General features: G+C 35.0%; 6 protein-coding genes across 12 annotated transcripts in view; 2 read left to right on the top strand and 4 right to left on the bottom strand.

Annotated features, from left to right (window-relative positions):
- LOC109856851 (RNA-binding protein 48) overlaps positions 1–1,542 on the top strand; it is a 2,269-nt gene extending 727 nt beyond the window's left edge. Inside the window, exons 3-6 of the mRNA XM_020432551.1 lie at positions 211–401; positions 530–718; positions 822–1,319; positions 1,428–1,542. Coding sequence (XP_020288140.1) covers positions 211–401; positions 530–718; positions 822–1,319; positions 1,428–1,524 — 975 coding nt within the window. The 3' untranslated portion in view covers positions 1,525–1,542. The remainder of the gene's footprint in view (positions 1–210; positions 402–529; positions 719–821; positions 1,320–1,427) is intronic.
- Positions 1,543–1,779: 237 nt separating this feature from the next.
- LOC109856850 lies at positions 1,780–3,942 on the bottom strand. Of its 2 annotated transcripts, none has more exons than XM_020432549.1 (4): positions 3,537–3,935; positions 3,193–3,360; positions 2,076–2,963; positions 1,780–1,973 (listed from the first exon to the last, which is right to left on the bottom strand). In XM_020432549.1, exons 1-4 carry the CDS (start codon positions 3,696–3,698, stop codon positions 1,794–1,796), a joined length of 1,398 nt encoding a protein of 465 aa, XP_020288138.1. In that variant the 5' UTR covers positions 3,699–3,935; the 3' UTR covers positions 1,780–1,793. The 2 variants fall into 2 exon arrangements, with proteins under 2 accessions (XP_020288138.1, XP_020288139.1); XM_020432550.1 differs by lacking the exon at positions 1,780–1,973 and having other exon boundaries at positions 2,112–2,235; positions 2,333–2,963; positions 3,537–3,942.
- Positions 3,943–6,082: 2,140 nt separating this feature from the next.
- LOC109856845 (transmembrane protein 18) lies at positions 6,083–9,117 on the bottom strand. Its single transcript, XM_020432541.1, has 5 exons — positions 8,828–9,117; positions 7,044–7,161; positions 6,894–6,948; positions 6,708–6,801; positions 6,083–6,532 (listed from the first exon to the last, which is right to left on the bottom strand). Exons 1-5 carry the CDS (start codon positions 8,894–8,896, stop codon positions 6,398–6,400), a joined length of 471 nt encoding a protein of 156 aa, XP_020288130.1. The 5' UTR covers positions 8,897–9,117; the 3' UTR covers positions 6,083–6,397.
- A 136-nt stretch (positions 9,118–9,253) lies between these two features.
- On the bottom strand, positions 9,254–11,745 carry LOC109856844 (probable proline--tRNA ligase, mitochondrial). Its single transcript, XM_020432540.1, has 6 exons — positions 11,553–11,745; positions 11,070–11,321; positions 10,700–10,961; positions 10,381–10,562; positions 10,042–10,254; positions 9,254–9,942 (listed from the first exon to the last, which is right to left on the bottom strand). The coding sequence occupies exons 1-6, from the start codon at positions 11,658–11,660 to the stop codon at positions 9,661–9,663; spliced, it is 1,299 nt and encodes a 432-aa protein (XP_020288129.1). The 5' UTR covers positions 11,661–11,745; the 3' UTR covers positions 9,254–9,660.
- An 889-nt stretch (positions 11,746–12,634) lies between these two features.
- LOC109856815 (UPF0668 protein C10orf76 homolog) lies at positions 12,635–16,586 on the bottom strand. Of its 6 annotated transcripts, none has more exons than XM_020432494.1 (11): positions 16,551–16,586; positions 15,761–15,951; positions 15,375–15,660; positions 15,129–15,262; positions 14,796–15,006; positions 14,349–14,643; positions 14,032–14,249; positions 13,472–13,704; positions 13,264–13,390; positions 12,894–13,165; positions 12,635–12,784 (listed from the first exon to the last, which is right to left on the bottom strand). In XM_020432494.1, exons 2-11 carry the CDS (start codon positions 15,905–15,907, stop codon positions 12,692–12,694), a joined length of 2,016 nt encoding a protein of 671 aa, XP_020288083.1. In that variant the 5' UTR covers positions 15,908–15,951; positions 16,551–16,586; the 3' UTR covers positions 12,635–12,691. The 6 variants fall into 6 exon arrangements, with proteins under 6 accessions (XP_020288083.1, XP_020288081.1, XP_020288086.1 ...); XM_020432492.1 differs by lacking the exon at positions 16,551–16,586 and adding an exon at positions 16,320–16,537; XM_020432497.1 differs by lacking the exon at positions 16,551–16,586 and adding an exon at positions 16,457–16,524.
- Positions 16,587–16,792: 206 nt separating this feature from the next.
- Positions 16,793–19,034, top strand: part of LOC109856816 (sulfite oxidase) — a 3,127-nt gene continuing 885 nt past the window's right edge. The window contains exons 1-5 of the mRNA XM_020432499.1: positions 16,793–16,940; positions 17,505–18,143; positions 18,234–18,420; positions 18,518–18,643; positions 18,737–18,929. Of these exons, the coding sequence (XP_020288088.1) occupies positions 16,897–16,940; positions 17,505–18,143; positions 18,234–18,420; positions 18,518–18,643; positions 18,737–18,929 (1,189 nt within the window). The 5' untranslated portion in view covers positions 16,793–16,896. The remainder of the gene's footprint in view (positions 16,941–17,504; positions 18,144–18,233; positions 18,421–18,517; positions 18,644–18,736; positions 18,930–19,034) is intronic.

Below are 19,034 nucleotides of genomic sequence, written 5' to 3'. Positions count from 1 at the left end.
ATATATATATATATATCTTGTCAGTTTTATTAAAATTCACTCTGCTATATACTTTTATATAGAAAAATTTACTTGTTAAAATATGTTCAAGAATGATGTGTACATTTAATTTTTATTGCAAATACTTAAAAATTGTTGGATAATTCAAGAGCCATACTTGTAAGTAGTTGTGGGCAAACATTTCCTTGACAAACTAGCTCTGTGCAACAGGTTTACACAATTAACGACGAATCACAGCATTTGCTACTATGTGGAATACCCGCGTTGAAATTAGAAAGCGAAGTAGAGAGGCTCGTTCATTCTTACGGAGAGGTAAAAGCAATCGAATTGGCAACTGAATATCCGTCGGAAGAATTTACGGACACGTATCATATACATTACGCACGTATTCAAAGTGCGAGGTGCGTATATATATATATTTCTGTTTTTGTTAAAGAAAATTTATGTTCACAACAATATGATAGGAACTTGCTGACACAATTTAGAAAGACTAACACGTAAGTTATTTGTTCTTGTTTTTTTTGGACAGAGTGGCAAAGCGAATAATTGACAACAAGAACTTTTATGGTGGACTTCTGCATGTTTTTTACGTTCCTGAATTGGAAACTGTGACAGAAACAAGAGCAAAACTCATACAGCGTCGCAAGGAGGTAGCGAGACAGATAAAAAGAAATCAACAAGATTTAACAAACCCAGAAGTTGACACGTTTGTCCCAAAGTATATCTAAGCACTGTCATTACCATATTTTGTGTGTTCGCACGTGCACAAAAAACACCTTTTACTTTAATGTTTACATGTATTTAAATATTGCATTTTTTAGAGAACAGTATCACAGAAGAAAGAAAAACCCTGCTTTGCCTCTCACCGAAGAACGACTTAAACATTGTTATCCTGGAGAAACACTTACGTCTATTTGCAACGGTATACCTCAAAACATAGATCCACGATGTGTAACCGAGCCTGGTTTACCGATTAACTGGAACACTAGTTGGAGTAACACCGCATCGGGATCAGACTCGCTATCGGCATCGAATCAATCGATCGAAGCAAGAGCGACGCAACCGGTAACTCAAAAGCCAAATTCGGACTCGAATTTTACGCGAAAGAGAAAAAATTACAAAGGACAACGTATCGACGATGGTGTCAAAGTTAAGATCTTTCGGCCGCAACTTATGGATACCAGAAAACTCGCGAAACCGAGTTTCACCGAGAAAACAAACGTGTTCTACAATGTGAAAAAAGTCGAGAGTGGAATCACAGTCAAGTTGTTGAAACAATCTGATAATGAGAAAAAGAAAATAGTCATAAAAAATCCAAAGTGCGTATTTCTACAGATAATTCTATTTTGATATAAAATTTCACACGTGTTCTAATTAATAATAATTCTCTTTGTCATTCTAATCTATTGCGAATATTAATTTTTCAGCGTAACACATTTGATAAAACCTAGCGAAGACCTTCAATCCTCGATTCAAGCGGCAAAGTCTCAAATTCGCAGCGCGATGCAAAAGCATAGCACTTGAATAAACAAATAAATTTTTGTATCAAAGTTGTCCGGCGCAAGATGAAATTGCTTAAATGTGGGACGAACTTATTTTATTTATTTATTTATTTTACACCTCCAGTGAAATAAGAAAAAAAAACTTACACATTTTTAAATACAAAAATACTTAAATTACTTATACACCTTAATTATTTATCTCAATTAACAAATTATCAAGAATAAAATTCGATCATTTGTCCTTATCGTAAAACAAATTAGCTAAAAACATTTAAAATCATTTAAAATTAGTTAAATGAAGACTGTGGTATTCGGATCCCATTGATTGTCACTTTTGCTCTTTGCGTTGTATCTCTTCGGAGGCGTGTTTTCTTGCTGTATCCTGGTATCAATTGAATTTCTCGATCTTTGCGTCAAGTTCAATGCCATCTTTTGACCATTGTTAGATCGATTGCCAAGCGGCGTTCGATTCTAAAAAAAAAAAAAAAAGTATGTTTATAAATTTTATTTTAAAATGCTATTATATATACATATATATGTACATTTGAAACATTTATATATTATTTAAATTACCATTGACATTTCAGTTCCACATTTTTTCTCAGGGGTGAAAATCTTTTTCTCACTTGATATAAATTTAACATCCGGTTTGATGCTCCTTCTTTTTTTCTCATCGTCTCTTTTGCCGTCTTTATGACACAATTCCGTTTTTATTGTTTTATTACCAGATGTACTAATTGCGGTACATTCATCAAATGTTATAATTATTTCTTCCCTGGAAATCTTTCCCCGCGGTAACTTTTCTACAATATTCTCGACCTCTTTCTTACCTGACAACTCTTTCTCCGACGATGACGAATCGTGCCATACTTCGATTTTATTGTCACTGTTGTTCGAACGCGTATTCTTTGTTATATCAATTTCGATATTTTCGTAATTATCATTCTTCTTAATTTTGTCCTTAACGATCGTTAACGTCTCTTCTTCGCTCGAGATCGACGTTGTCTCTTGCCTCTTCTTGAATCTCGGATTATTGATAACCGTTACTTCGTCCTCTTCGCTTTCAAAAATCTCGTCGTCGCTCGGATTCGATTCGGATTTGATCGTATCGAATTCGGTCGCTTGATTCAGATTTAATTTCGTTCGAATTTCCGAGGCCACGTTCAAAAACAATTCGGGAATGCTGCGCGACAAACTGATTTCCAGATTTCCCGGACTGTCCGGATTGTAAACATCCGTCTCGTAACTTCCTTTGCGATTCAAATGTTCTTGCGAACGTGCCTTCATCAACGCAAGAGATTTTGATACTAAAATAGGAGTTCTTTCGAAATCCGCAGCCGGAGATCTGGGATCCAATCCCAAAACTCTGTAACGTTCCTTATCTATCGATGTAAATTTTTTTTTACCCCTTTTTGCGACATTGGCTTTCGGCGTTAGATAGTCATTGTCACGTTTCTCATCCTGTATACATTATATGAAACAATATTTTAATTGTGACAATTCTCTTCTCTCAGAGATATAAAACAAGTTTACATTTATGTAGCAATAATTTTATACACCACAGTGTGTGTATTAAAAAAACAAATTTGACAAATTTGAAGATATGTTCTAGTTTTATCTAAGAAAATTTATAGAAGAAAAAATAACAAACAAGAATTAAGATAACGAGTAAAGACATTAATTGACATACTGATTCCACAGAAAGATTGCTAGTTATTGATCTTGGCAACGGAGGTTTCTTAGGCGACAACGGTGGCATTACCACATCCAAATTAGTCTCGAGAAATTGCTTTGTCTGCAAATGTCTTGGAATTGCACTGGGTATTTTCTTAGTTGTCGCGAGTGGAGGAGTATTCACCTAATAAATTTCATTAAAAAAAAAATTAAAATTTATTTTGCGCATACATTCATCATCATAAGATTCAAATGAGCTAATGTAATAATCATATACAGTCAATCAATTTGTTTTTCTGCAGAGTATTGAATAAATTAGATTTTATGAGTAACTAAAATAGATTTTTTTTTTTTTTTTACCTCAATAGGAGTTCTCGTTATTCCTACTGTAATTGATCGCGGATCGACCAGTACCCTTCTTTGGGGCAATTTTGGTGTTGTTTGCACGTTGCAGTCGGTTTCATTGTTTTCTTTTTGATTTTCGTGAATACGAAACATCAACTTGTTCGCGTAATTGCCCATGATGATTTTTTGAGTGCACGCGGAATAAAATCAAACTTTTGATCGGATACGGATACTGAGATCCGGATGCTTACTACAGCTGTTTACGTTCAAAATTGAAACTGGCAAACGAACAAGTACTGCCAACCACTTAAACGTAAAATTCAAATAATGCCAACGTGACGTAATAAATACTTTACGTCACTAGTTGCACATCAGGGCGTGTTAATTTACCAAACTGCGACGTTTGAAAACACAAACGGTTATATTATCAGACGCATCAACCGTAATTGAGTCAATCGGCAAATTAACGTCACATCTATTTTTATTCGTAGATAAGGTATTAAAAAAAAGTTTAAGTTTTTTTTTGTGTATTTAATTTAATACGTATTAAATATATAATTTTTTTAAGTAGCGCTAAACGTAATTCTCACATCTAAGATTTAAGATAAAAAAAGAAGTAATTTGGATTTTATCTTAATAATATTTTAATTGCGCACTGTATGCAGCGTAATTGCTCGTTTATATTATCGCGTTATAAATATGTTTCTTAATTTTGTTGCGTGGAAATAAAAAAATTTTTTCGAAAAGGAAATCATCGTTTATTTTTTCTAGGTGTACACATATATCGTTATATATAAAAAACAAAAAAAAAAAACATTAAATAAATATAAAATATATTACACGATACACAAGACCGCAGCGTTTTTGTTTTTCCTTTTAGAAGAAACATAATAAATTTGTTGCAAGGAGAAAAGCGATATATAAATTTATACAAAACTACAAATTACATACAACTAAGAATAGTGTCGAAACAATACGAGAATCTATAAATATTATTAATTCGTAATGCCGCTAATATATATTTAATCAAGCTTCGGTATGTGAGAAGGAAAACCTACGTTACGTCATCATAAATCATTACATACGGCATATTGATTGCAGGAAAGCGTATAACTACGGCGACTTCGTCGTAGTTTCACACACACGTACACGTATGTATATATATGTATATATATATATTTAATAAGATTTACATTCCACCCAGTCAGTTTTCTAGCGCGTATATCGCACAATAAAGTGAGAACAAAAACAAACTTAATATCGAAGCACAGAAGAGAAAAACGCACACAGTGTTTTTTTTATGTACGAAGAAGTATACTTTATTATTTTTGAAAATGATTAAACGCGTATTAAATATATATTTATATAAAGACGGCAAGATATACACACGCGCCTCGTATTGTGTTTATCAATATACAATGTTTTTCACGTTTATCCTACGTTACTTGAAAATCGCGCGAAGCAAGTTTTAAAAAGCTATGCTCACATTTGTAAACACGCATTAATCATTCTCACACACGCACACACACACACATATGCTGCTCTATCGTGTTATTCTTCCTTTTTATAGTTTTTTTTTTTTTTTTATAATTATTGCAATGAAAAATGACGTGTCTGCGCTATAAGATTATGTTAATTAAGTACATTACATTTGTATATAAGAACACTTTGATCATTACATTACCTTTGAACAGTACCGTGACCCTTTGAGGAGTGGCAACGTATACACACACACACACGCGCGTATGTGCTAGTGGCAGTTTGTTTTTATATATACATATATAAACTACGAGTTTTTATTAAAAAAAAAAAAAAAAAAAAAGTAAATAAGATTATAAAACTCGTATAAAAATTTCCAATGCGAAGCTAATAATAAGTGGAAATAACAGTGTCAGACAACATTATGAAGAAAATGAAAACGAGTCAACTTACATTCTCATTCAGGTGTTTGAATAATTAATTGTTACAATGAACAAAAAGAAATATAAAAAAAACTCGTAAGTCATTCAAGGAGTAAAAAAAGTATGTTGAATCTCTTACGTAAACGTTTAAAAACATAAATTTCGGATATATAAAAACAAATCTCAACATGAGTTTTTTCCACAAAGGAAAACGGCAAAGAATCACCCGATCCTCAAAGGGTTGATATAAAAAAAACAAAAAAAACAATGACAAGTAAACTATCGGAATGTTCTTCGACGATAAGATAACAAAATGTGTCGCGCGCCGCATTACAGCACCGGTGCGGTGCTTCTTCGTGGTTTTTTTTTTGTTTTTTATTATTATTATTATTATTCGTTGCTGCATTGTATCTCTCATTAATCTAACTTTTGCGTTTTCCGCGCAATCGGGGGAGAGTGTAGTTTAAATTTCATAAAATCTCTCTGTATGTATATAATATACGGCACAATATCGGAGGTACGTTCTAATGAAGAATGACTAGGCAATTCTGATGTGTATTTATCGTTCTTTTTTTTTTTTTTTTTTTTTGATTGCATCGACACATATGTTGTGTGTATACATATATATATAATTTTCAATATGCATATAATTATATATATATATATATATATGTATAGTATACAGTTTCGTTTTTCTTCTTTATATATTTGTATATGTATATACGTATCAAATTATTCATACGCATTTAGAAAACGGGAGCGATTGTTTAATCGGCGACGGGCAAGTATATACACAGTAGCGTTTTCCGGGACCTACTTTAGTCGCAAGTGATGAAATATAATCCGCACGCGCAAACACACGCACACGCACACGCACGCACACCCACACATCCACACACACACACACACACCTTCAGTCAAGTGTGTACTTGCACTTTGTATTTCTCCGCGTGTTATGACTAGAAACTCTCTGTTTTACTCGGTTTTTGCTCGTGCAGCCACTTCACCATTGGCTGCGTCGACTTCCGACTTGCGATTTCTTGCTTGCTGTCGCAACTGAGCCCGTTTCAGACTTGTCATTAATTGACTGGACTGATAAAGCCAACTGGCCTAAAAAAAAGCAGCATATTTGTTTGTTTTTTTTTTTTTTTTGATATGATCGCGCGCGTGTAAACCGATTAAAAAAAATTGCAATACGAACACGCGCATTGATCAAACGAGAAATTTGATCTCAAATTTCTCGTGTCAACCGCTGCTTTTAAAACACAGCGAATTTTATACTCACCACCATGATCATGCAGTTCATTAAAATAGGTACCGAAAACACAACGGATATAAACAAGCCTTTGGAATCGAAGTACTGCTGTCTTGAGAATACCCTGCGAAAAAACAAAAAATGGGAAACTTAATTAATTACGAGAAAAAGAAAAGAGAATCTCGCGCTTTTTGATCAACGTTAATTAATACGTACATCCAATTTGTCGCCGCAACTTCGTTTATAGTTTCTGAGAAATAAACCAGAAGCACTGAAACAACATGAAAACCCCACAGTTTAAATAATATCTTGCGAAGAAACGGAAATGATAAAAATTATTTTTCAATAATTACACCGGATTCTTACAAAGCACGAGAAACAGAATGATCTGAAAATTTGCATGATTTCGTGTCATTAGCGCGGTCATTGTGACGACAATGTGAAAAGTCAGCACCACGGCTAGCCACGGATCCCTCCAATCAATCTGCAACAGAAGCATATGTAATTGATACGTCGCGTAATATTGATACCAATCTTCCAATCTCCAAACAAATCGAATCGTTATTATCACCTTCAATCAATAAGACAAGGATTGAGTTTTTGTTTTCATTTAAAAAAAACAAAAACAAAAACAACTTTTACGTTGAAAGAGAGATAAGGTTGACAATGGCACCGGATAAAAATAAACATTTTTTCTCTTTCAATCTATTGGATTTCTAATCTATTGGAATAGGTTAAAAAAAAAAAAAAAAAAATTTCTCAATCTCATTAATTGAAAAATGATTTTTCGCGTTCTTCTCTTTATCTATTTATTAATTTTTACACAAAAGATTTTTGCGATAACGGCTAGTATTACATTTGTCGTACGACAACGATTTTAAGTATGTTGATTGCTTGTCAGATAGAGTTTTTCAAAGAACTCTATTTGGGGTAGCCAATCAACATACTTAAAATCGTTGTCGCGCGACAAATGTAATATCAGCCTTACTGTAAAAAAAAAAAAAAAAAAAAAAAAGAAGATCGAAATGTTTGCAAATATTCGCGCAAAGTGCGAGATGTGCCGAAAAAATTAACTTGTGATTCAAAAATATTATCCGAAAAAAAATCTGGAGATTAATTAATCTCGCATAAAATGTCAGAGAGACAAACGCGCGTGTAATTTTCGCGTTCTCGCGGCGTGTCCTTGAGAACGCGACGACGACGACGACAACGACAAAAATAGAGAGAGATTGTATCGAATGCGATTATAAGAAAGAATTTTTGGATCAGAGCGATTTTCTCGATCTTTCGTTCGGAGTCGATTAAACAATCAGCTTGAATGATTGTTTATAAAAAGAGAACGGAAATAGTCCGTTCTCTTTTCTTTTCTTTTTTTTTTTAACACGATTTTCCGTCTGTATCGTGTCTCGTCCAGACACGCGACAATGCCGGCGATAAGATAACGTCGCGCACAAGTCATTTGACGCAATATACCAGTATGCGTCTCAAATTGGCGAAACTTTAAACGAGCGCGGCCGGCGAGCGTACGGAGTTAAAACGCGGCATTATCAGGAAAATGACAGTTTGACTAAACAAACTCTCCGGACACGCGTACACAAATATATTTGTCTCTGTTCTCTCTGTCCCTCTCTCTCTCTCTCTCTATTTTGTTTTGCTACCACTGGTATTGTTTTAATTGCGTTTTTGTTGTCTTTATTCTCTCCAAAAAAAAAAAAAAAAAATGAGATACCATGTGCGCGCACAATTTATTTATTTATTTATACAACCAATTTTTGCGCGAGTTTGCAAGACGAGCGACGGCAAAAAAGTTAACAAACTAGATATCTAGTTCTTTTCGCACTCACTCCGAAATGTGGGTTTTCCGGAGTTTACTTTCGACTTCCCTTTCACAAATTCCAAACGTTCTCGACGTTTAACAATATACGGCGCGGAGGATACAATCGAGATCCAGCTCCAAAAAAAAAAAACAAACAAAACGCCCAAACGCAAGAATTAAGATGACAGACCGTTCGTTCGCGTTTCGGTGCTCGAAACGTCACGGGATCGTGTTTGTCGCGAGAACCGAATTTGTCGTAGAAAGCGACAGCTGTGACAAAGCGGCGAGGAGAAGGAAACGGTAAAAACACACAATAAAGAGGAAACACACTCACGCTCTGCAAGAAGGGCCAAATACCGTCGATACTGTCTGTGGCTATGACCATCGGTTCTTGACTCGACATCGTGGCTGCTGCTGCTGCTGCGACGCACAGATTCTCTCGCGAGTTTTATCACCGCGACGACGACGACGACAACGACGACGACTACGATGACGGTAGCGACAAATGTGAACCGGAGGAACAGAAGAAGAGGAAGAAGAAGAAGGTGAGCGCATCCGCGTTAAAAAACACCACGCTGTTTCTCGCATCCACCGGCGCGATTTGCGACTGACTGACTGACCGACGAACGACCACGACCGTCGTCAAATATCGGCACGAGAGAAGGCAAACACAGGCGGCACACACACAGAGAGAGAGAGAGAGACGTGCGATTGCGCGCGCGACACACGGTTGTTGTTTCGGAGAGAGACCTCACGCGGAAAAAACGCGCAGAGAGAATTCGAACATTTCAGCAGCTACCTACCACACGAATCGAAAATCGAACTTTCCAGGTTCCTCGGCAGAACTTTCTCTCCGAGACAAAAATTTGAAAAATTTATTATCTCTCTTCTTCTGATTTGATGTGAAAATTTATGCGAGGAACCATTAAAACTCTCGCGTGTCCGCAAATCTGCAATATCTCTTCTGTACAATCGCACAGTGACAAGTTTATTTACAAAAATCTGTCGCATGTTTTGTACATGAGAGAACAATTTACCAAGTACACAAATTATAAATTATATATACATTAAAAACATAACGTCATAGCTACGTTCGAATCAAAGATGTATGTGCAATGCACACGCATCTTTTTTTATATCTATCTCTTTCTCTAGATTCAGTTTTAATTAACTCAAATCTATGTCGGCAAAATAATTATCTAATTGTTCGAGCGTAAACTCGTGACTAACGGAATTGTTCAAATCATGAAGTTCGAACAAAGGCGTCGACTGGGTCGCCGCCTTGCCAATCACAATTATGTAAGGATATCCTGTAGCGCGCGCGTAGAGCATTCGTTTGCCGATTGTGAAACGTGTCCGGTCGTCCAATATCGCGTCGATGTCACGCTTGCAAAGAATCTCGGACAATTGCTGAACATAAGCAGACGTAGCTTCTTCCTTGCTTCCAACCTGTTATATATATATAATTCATTCATTCACATAACAACGCCTTTGCTCTTACAGATTTTCACATATAAAACAAGAAAGCGCGTAAATACGGATGATCACCTTTGGAGGTATAACGCATGCTGTGTAAGGTGCTAATTTCACAGGCCATCTCATTTCGTTGTTTATCGACAAAGTTTCAACGGCCAACATAAGAATGCGACTCAGTCCGAGACCGAAACAACCCATTGCCGCCGTATTTATCTCATTGTACTCCAAATATTTTACTTGAAACGGTTTAGAATATTTGGTATTCAACAAGAACGTGTGTCCCACCTGCAAGTAACAAGAGAACGGGATTTTAAAATATTCAAAAAATTCATTGAGCGTACGTTGGATTGATATTACAAAAAAATCTAAAATCTCTCTAATTTTCTCTCCTAAGAATATTTTTTTTCTTACTTCGGCAGTGGTGTGTTTGTGCAATTCGGTTTTGCATCCGGGACAATTTGACGTATCGGCAATAGTTTCGTTGATAGAAAAGTCACACGAAGGACACCGAAGAACGATATCTTCACCCGCTTCGGTAATGTAATGATACTCATGCGACGACAAACCCCCAATTGTTCCCACATTGCCCACAGCTTTTAAAATATACAACGTATGTATGTACATTACACACGTAATAATTTAAGTACAGAGACACTTTTTTTTAAAATTCTAATTTATAATTTATTTATGAGAGCGCGCATATTGATGAGAAAAAAAAAAAACCATTTACCTTTTACATATTTTATACCAAGCTTTTTAAAAATGTTATCGTAAGACTTGCAGACTAAATTATACGTTTGTTGCGCGTATTCCAAACTGCTGTCAAATGTGTACAAGTCCTTCATGACAAATTCTCTGCTACGAAGAAGATCAAGACGCGGATGCATCTCGTCCCGCCACTTGCTAGAAATTTGATACAATCTCAGAGGCAATAACTTATGAGGAAGATGTCCCATAGACGAAATTAGATCACAGATTTGCTCCTCGCAAGTCTATAACACAAAGAAGAGAAATACTCAACACTGTAAATGTATGTTAAACAGTTTTATTTCTAACTGAAGTAAAATTTTTATTACGTACCACACACGGATCTCACTTACCGGGCTTAAAATATATTCCTTATTGTGTCTATCTGTAACCGTAAATAGTTCAGTTTTGTTAGAGTCGTATCTATCGGATCTTTTCCACAATGCGGTGGAAGTTAACGCTGGAAGTAGTATTTTTTCTGCACCAATTTTCGCCATTTCTTTGTCCACCAAATCTATCAGTTTGTTCAAAGCTCTCATTCCCAACGGCAACAGAGCGTACATACCGGTGTTAACCGATTTAATAATTCCATAATTGCTTAGCAACTGCAATTTTAAATTACGAAAGAAGCTAGAGATATAAATTTATATATATAGCTCATTGAATAATTTAAAAAAATATTTACATAATAGAGAACAAATTGAAAACAACACTTTAAAGGTCAATTGTCACAGATAAACTTCGATAATTTTTTTCTAAACAAGTGTAGTTATAAATAGGAATATTAAATAATATCGCAATTAATATTTCAAAAAAAAACAAACAAACAAACGCACCTTGAAATTTTTAGATACTTCCTTGTTTCTTTTGTCAAGTATTTCGATCGACATAGGTTGGAATAGTTTCGACATTTTAGCTAAGTTACCAATTGTTTTACTTGCCATTGTTTTGTGTATGTTTGAGTTGTATATTTTTAAAAACAACAAAAAAAGAAAAAGAGCCGGTTAGCGTTTGATTGGTTAGGCTATATTTATCATTAGTGGCTGTACCTAAGTCTCAATTTAGGGTAAGTTCCCACTTGCCGTTCGCGCGCGCGCACATGAAATCATTCCGTCCTTGTTTTTTTTTTATCGAAAATTAAACAAAGACAGTTAACGCTCACGAGCGTTGCGAACGGCAAATCGAACTTATATCCTTAGAACTTAGATTCGCTAAACGTTCGTTTTCACCTCAACTCCGATTATTAACTTAATCGACAATTAAGTATCAGTCGTGATTGGTCCGTTCTGCTAAACGATTAATGCGACTGGCAATTCCAATGGAATAATCGGCCGATTAAGTTAATTGAAAATGGTGAAACCGGGAGTAAATCTCTTGAATCGACCAATCACATTGACCGTCATTATGGACGAGGCTTAATCAATTGCATTAATTTGTTCAGTAAAGCCCCTTGCACAATGGAAGGAATAGCGATAGCGATAGAAATAACACGGTTTTTAACACAGAATTCCAACTCGTCGGAAATTTTATCGCTATTGCTTATTCCGATTTTCTGATCTGCATTGATACATGTGTAGTTTTGTATGTTAGATTCCGCTGTTCCTACCTTTATTTTTTTAAATATAAACTCTTTAAAACTTTTGTTATTTCTATCGCTATCGCTATTCCGTCCATTGTGCAAGAGGCTTAAATGAACTTTAAATGTTTTCTTTTTTCTCTCATATAGCAAATCTTCAAAATAATATACATATTTTTTTTAGTTTTTCAAAGTAATTTACAAACAAAAGCTGGTAGGGTTTTATACATGAGAAAAGGATGTATATTGTAAAAATGATAATAATAATAACAATTAGCCACAATACGTCAAAAATATATTGCAATATGTGTGTATATATATATATATATATATATGTATGTATGTATGTATGTATGTATATATGTATATATGTATATATGTATATATGTATCTTTACATTTATGAGATATTTGAAAGCTCTTCTAATATAGTTTGTGTATCTAAAGTATTAAGATCTATCGAAGTTCTTGTGTCCAGTATCACTCCAGTTACCTGCACAACAACACATTCATTTAAATTCAAATAAATTATTCGATTATTATTTTTTTTTTTAAATTTCTTAAACTCAACACACGTACGCATATGTATATGATCTAATTACCATTTCTTCAAAGAATGCGTGATTAGGCTTCTCCGAATATCTTTCGTACTGATCCAGATTGTCTTGCAGTTTCAAAGCAAGACTGTCGTAATTTTGTATTATAATTGCCAGAATTTGTTGTTCCGTCGGCGTTGACAGGCTCTCTTTCGCCAACCACGCAGCTATCTTTGGTGGAAAATGATTGACGATATCTCTTACATTGACGAGAGAATTTGTTAATTTAAGCGCGTGTTCCTTGTATTCGTACGACTCGCTGGTCGAATATCTAAGCGCTGAAAAGTTCCACTCGTGTGTGTTCTTTTCGTCATAAAAATAAAATTTTCGTTCGTTGCACACAAACAAAAACGCTCTTAATTCATCGCACACTTACCCATAGCATTCAAATTAGTGAAAATAAGCCTCATACGAATAATTTCATAAAACAATTCATCGTAGCTATTGGGCGATGACAAAAATGTATCGGCGTATGTAATAAAGAAGTTTAAAATGTTAACTACCTGTGTTACAAAGTGCAGAGATATTATTTAATTCAACGGCACGACGAACGTTGTTTTTCTTCGACCTATCTAATTGTATACCTGAATGGCTAAGGGAAATATGTTCATCTTCTTAATGAGATGACTCTCGTGAGTCGTTAAAAATTTCAGCAGATTGATCAACGCAGTCCAAAGATCCCGCCACTGGTAACCGAGTCTAACGCGACATCTTTTTTGATAACACAATAATCTCTGTAGAACGCCGATGCACTGATGATACAATTCAAGTGGAAATTTCTTCATCATGTGCGACGTTATAAATTCAACGAGCAGATCTGTATATACAGATGATATATATATATATATATATATACAGGGTGTCCCAGAATAGCCGTACAATCTCTCGTAGGCAGATAGAAGGAATAAAACTGAGTCGAAAAGTCCTGAACCATTTNCCCGCTTTACTCAATAATTACTCCTTTATTATAAATAATAGAAAAAAATGGTTCAGGACTTTTCGACTCAGTTTTATTCCTTCTATCTGCCTACGAGAGATTGTACGGCTATTCTGGGACACCCTGTATATATATATATAACAGCAATCAGTTTTGTAACAATATTTTGTAAATTATTCGAGTTAAACAATAAAACAAAGAAAATACCAAGTAATGTGGCTGCGAGAGGTTGGGCAGGAGCTGCTTTATCCTGCAACTTTCTATGATGCATGGGCACTCTGTGTAGCTGAACTCGAAACGCCAAATTCGCGTCGTGCATTAAACTATTTGCGTATTGGTCCTCGGCGATACAACTCAATATAAGGAAGCACAACTTCACGTTATTCATTATAGCCTCTGTTCTAATAACTTGCATAACAATGGAACTGAAAACACAAGTGGATATGTACTCTTTGCAATTTGTTGAGCAACAGTTCATTATAAGCATACGCTTTAAGCATCTTTGTTGATTTCTATCTTCTTACCAGTATTGCAGGAAGGTAGCTAGTAAATTGAACGGTTGGGCCATTACATCGGGTGGCGAAGCACCAGGAGCTACGGCGTTTGGACCCAATGTGTTATTTGGCGACGGTGGTGCACTGGTGTCGCTCTGCGTATAGGCCAGGGTAGTTACAAAATTGCGATTCAAGTGCGTAGCTTCGTACAGAGCCAAAAGCAAAGCGTTATTCGCGCGAACTTGTTGGGTTTTCGCCTCCTCCTCTCCAACAAACATGCTTCCGACTATACTAGTTATTGAGGATAACCACGATGGTTGTATCTCTGAAAATACACGAGAAAGTGTTTGTTCTTTTTGTCTTTTAAAAACATTGAATGTGATCTTAAAACTACAAATGAACTGAAAATTATAAAATTCAAGAAACATTTCGTTAAAAGTTTTTTTTTTTTTTTTTTATCGGAAGATTGTGCGATACCTGCTCTTTGCTGAGCAAATTGTCTGCAAAACTCTGTTAACGAACCCGATATAGCTTGACCGTATCCATTGAGAGCTAACTCGTCGTCCAGAATTGACAATTTAACTATGTAAGGATTCGCACTTTCATACTTTCTGTAGTTGACTAGAAGAGTTAACAACAACACTGCATCATGACCATGACGATTTCTAGCAGCCGTATCTCTTAATAACTGTGCGAGAGATAAATCAAGTTATTGATATTAAAATTTCCACATGCTCAATTCATAAGTTTCAAATAAATAAATTTAAAAAAAATAAGAAAGATGACTTAAATAAATAAATTAAAACGCACTTGAATCAGAGATTCGAAAACACTGTTCAGCATCACATATTCCAGCAAGGTATTTTGACTAATATTGTCCATACCAGTAACTATTATCAACAATAATTTCAAACACAAAGCTTTCAAACTATCTGGATATTCACCTAAAAATCAATGTGATCCAACTATACATATTTATATTACCATTGAAATATTAAAAGTATGTTTTAAACGTTTACATTCTGTAGTAATTAAAATTTGTGATGTATGTATTACCTGTTAAAAAATTATTACAATGTTGCATCAAAGTTGTCATCCTCTGTTCCGCGGAATCAAAGCCCACTAGTATATCTATTAAGTTAAATCCATAGTCGCCTTGATTGGCTTTCTTGTACATGGATTGGATTACCGCTGCTAAAGTTTGCAGCGCATATACTATTCTGAATGGATGTTCATCAACCAATGTGTCCACACAATGACACACCAGAGCATTTAAATTTTCTTTGCTAGCATTTAATTGTTCTGATGTCATATGAAGAATCTCATTTTCAATATGAGGTACCTAAAACAAATATTCCACACTTAAATATCTACTTTCTCTAATATTGTTCTGTTTGATTAAAAACATATATATATATATATATATATATAATTGAACGTACCATAGGTTTAATAAGAAACAATTCATTCCAGAAATTTGGATGAGCCAGGGTCAAATCTTCGCCTTTGAAAAAACTTTCATAGATTGGCACTAGCTTACATTTGTGCTGACGTTTGGAACCAGATCCGCTCCTCTTTCTCATAGCCATCGCTATAGTAAATTATTTTTCACTTCTCATAATCTTCTCAAAATCTAAAAATATATTTTCAAAGATTGTTTTCACATACTTATCGCTTATTATATGTTCTTTTTCTATTTGTTTTATATTTCATATACTCGTATACAATTCATTTGCGAACGAAATATAAGATATAGGTACTCTTCTATGTTTATTTTTTGTTTTCACTACATACATTTAAATCATCTTCTATGTACATGTTAATCAAAAAACTTTTTGACAAAACACATTTGCAATTTGAGATATTTTGTTATTATTTACAAAATTTACAAAGCAAGTAGAATTACTTGTAATTTGCAATTTACTGTTTTTGACAAGATATATTTTACATATCACGCAAATAACAAACGATTCTTCAAAATCAACTCCAATTAACTCTCACCGAAAATTTATCTTAGAATTTACTATAGTGTTGCGTTTTTGTTACAAATTAAAATACAATTGCGAAAAATTATTTAGTTTTTTTTATCCAAAGTTATTCGATTCAAGATAAAAAGTTTTGTGAAATTTTTATCGTGCTTATTTTAATTCTCGATCCTGTTTTTTGAACTTCTCTACTCGATCTGATCAAAATACAGCTGCTTCTTAGGTTAGAACCAGAGTGATGTCTGACCTTTTAGGGTCGCGTCGCACCACCGCAAAACTGCACGAACGCTTAAAAATAGAAAAAGACCGAGATCTCGAACGCGGAGAGAGAACTGACCGAATTGCATTGGTCGATTGACTGAATTGATTGAATACGATTGGCCAATTCTCTCTCGAATCGAGTTTTCATCGTAATGGACGCAAGGCCTGCGATAGACGACGTCTCTGACACTATGGTGTTTAATTGTTTTATTTTTTTTTCTAATGAAAAAAAGAATTATGTACACACACGTGCGCATACGTGCGATTACCTAGAGAGCAGGAGATGATATACTGTAAAAAAAAACACTGAATAATTACAGAGTGTACACAATATGAGTCTACACTGGAAAGTATTTAACAAAATAAAAACCCAAAGGTATATTTTTTATATTTTACTATTAACAAATTATAACATTAGTATTTTTTAAAGAAACGATAATTGTATAACATTACTCAGATAGCCAAATGTGAAAAAACTCAATGTAAAGCAAATCATTGTATAGATTAAGTTGCTCGCCAATTGCTGTTGTGTTGTTGTTTTTTTATTTAACGCAACGAAAATGTTTTTGTCAATTCAGTATCAATACGCTGAGTTTTATTATCAATCAATTGTTGTAGCCAATGTTTAGGACATGCGAGTCAGCAATATGAGTGAGCAATACATGAGCAATAATAGTTATTCACAAGTTTATGAGAAAAATAATATAAGTTTATTGTCGATGAGTTGTTGAGAACTTGTTATTATATTTTGAAAACTGTTGTTGGCAAGAACATACTGAAAAGAGGACCTACACTCTTTTGTTACATTGCTGAAAACATATGAGTAATATTTGCGGCAAGTTGCCAACAACTTGCATTCAGTTGGCTATCTGGGTAGTATTTTTTAAAGAAACGATAATTGTGTTTAGAATCACAGTCTTACTATAATTGTCTCTTTCAGAACGCAAGTACCGTTGCTACAAGTGCTTGTAAAAACGTATGCTAATTCGTGCGATCCACAATGCTTTTCAAGGAAAACGTCGGAGTCTTCCAGGAAGAAGTTGCGAGAATCTCCTGCATTGTGTGCAACATACGCCGCTGTTGCCGCATCAGTGTTAGGTATATCTTTTTACTACATCTTCAACTACAAAAGAAATGTTTATGCGCTCAATGCTATGGAAAATGTAAAATGTGGCCAATTGCGAAAGGATATGAAGACGTACAGCTTGGAGGAAGTAGGAAAACACGATAAAAAAGAAAATCGCATTTGGGTTACCTTTGGACAAGGTGTGTACGATATAACAGATTTTGTAGACAAACATCCAGGTGGCCCGTCTAAGATTATGATGGCCGCCGGAGGTTCGATCGATCCCTTCTGGTCAATTTTTGCGAATCACAACACGGAGGAAATATACTCAATGTTGGAATCCATGAGAATTGGAAATATTTCGGAAGATGACGCCAAGTCCAACAAGACCGACTCGTACGATCCGTACGCAAACGAACCCAAACGGCATAAAGCCTTAATAGTTAATGCTTCCAAACCGTTTTGCGCAGAACCACCGTCTTCTTTGTTGGTTGAGAGCTTTCTCACACCTACGTAAGTGTACGCATTATTCAGTTCAAGCAATTTGCTCGTCAGAGTTTTGTGTCGTATTGTATGTTCTTACATCGTTCATTCATTTTCCAGTGATCTATTTTACGTACGGAATCATTTACCGGTGCCACAAATAGATGTGAAGGACTACGCGTTGGAATTAGCGGTAGAAGATACAGTCAAAAAGACACTGAGCTATGAAGCGATAAAGAAGTACAAAAAACACACTGTAACAGCCGCTGTCATGTGCGGAGGAAACAGACGTTCCGAAATGTCACAGGTGAATCCATGAAAAAAAATTTAACATTTCGTTAGTACTAAGGTGTGTTTTTTTTAAAGCGGCACGTTTGCTCAAATTTATAAGAGTACAAAAACAGGTAAAAAAACTGAAAGGTGTTAGTTGGAGTGTTGGCGCCGTCGGGAACGCAACGTGGACGGGTGCGCGATTGTGCGATATTTTAAAAGATTTGGGAATAAGCGAGGAGAAATTCAATCACGTTCAGGTACTTCCATCAATGATGAGTTATAACTAATGTACATACAAAAACATGCGTTGCATGTTTGCACTAAAATTTATTTCTTTCGTTTTTGATCAGTTCGAAGGATACGATCTAGATCCATCTGGTACACCGTACGGTGCAAGCATCCCGATCTCCAATGCTATGGATCCGAGAAAAGAAGTCATTCTGGCTTACGAAATGAATGGCGAACCGTTGAGCAGAGATCACGGATTCCCGATACGAGTAATCGTTCCCGGAGTTGTCGGAGCTAGAAATGTGAAATGGCTCGGTACAAGAAATTTCTTAAAAGATCCTAATAATAAGTATATATATATATATATAATAATATTTTAATATATATAATAATAATATATATAATATATATATATTATAT

The sequence above is a fragment of the Pseudomyrmex gracilis genome, unplaced genomic scaffold, assembly GCF_002006095.1.
Source record: "Pseudomyrmex gracilis isolate BER0280 unplaced genomic scaffold, ASM200609v1 scaffold_136, whole genome shotgun sequence".
In the NCBI taxonomy this organism is placed as follows: Eukaryota; Metazoa; Arthropoda; class Insecta; order Hymenoptera; family Formicidae; genus Pseudomyrmex; species Pseudomyrmex gracilis.
Note: the sequence above shows the minus strand (reverse complement) of the source record. Positions and strands in the feature narration are given on the sequence as shown.

Coding starts and splice junctions, on each gene's coding strand:
- LOC109856815 (XM_020432494.1), bottom strand. CDS start 15,907: ATGGCTATGAGAAAGAGGAGCGGATCTGGTTCCAAACGTCAGCACAAA. Junction 14,644..14,795: donor ATTTGCTCAGCAAAGAGCAG/GTATCGCACAAT, acceptor GTGTATTTTCAG/AGATACAACCATCGTGGTTA. Junction 13,391..13,471: donor TATTTCCCTTAGCCATTCAG/GTATACAATTAG, acceptor TTTGTAACACAG/GTAGTTAACATTTTAAACTT.
- LOC109856850 (XM_020432549.1), bottom strand. CDS start 3,698: ATGGGCAATTACGCGAACAAGTTGATGTTTCGTATTCACGAAAATCAA. Junction 2,964..3,192: donor GCAATCTTTCTGTGGAATCA/GTATGTCAATTA, acceptor TAATGTATACAG/GATGAGAAACGTGACAATGA. Junction 1,974..2,075: donor GTGGAACTGAAATGTCAATG/GTAATTTAAATA, acceptor TTTTTTTTTTAG/AATCGAACGCCGCTTGGCAA.
- LOC109856845 (XM_020432541.1), bottom strand. CDS start 8,896: ATGTCGAGTCAAGAACCGATGGTCATAGCCACAGACAGTATCGACGGT. Junction 7,162..8,827: donor TTTGGCCCTTCTTGCAGAGC/GTGAGTGTGTTT, acceptor CTTCTGTTGCAG/ATTGATTGGAGGGATCCGTG. Junction 6,533..6,707: donor TGAACTGCATGATCATGGTG/GTGAGTATAAAA, acceptor GCTTTTTTTTAG/GCCAGTTGGCTTTATCAGTC.
- LOC109856844 (XM_020432540.1), bottom strand. CDS start 11,660: ATGGCAAGTAAAACAATTGGTAACTTAGCTAAAATGTCGAAACTATTC. Junction 10,255..10,380: donor ACAAACACACCACTGCCGAA/GTAAGAAAAAAA, acceptor TGTTACTTGCAG/GTGGGACACACGTTCTTGTT. Junction 9,943..10,041: donor CATGCGTTATACCTCCAAAG/GTGATCATCCGT, acceptor TATATATAACAG/GTTGGAAGCAAGGAAGAAGC.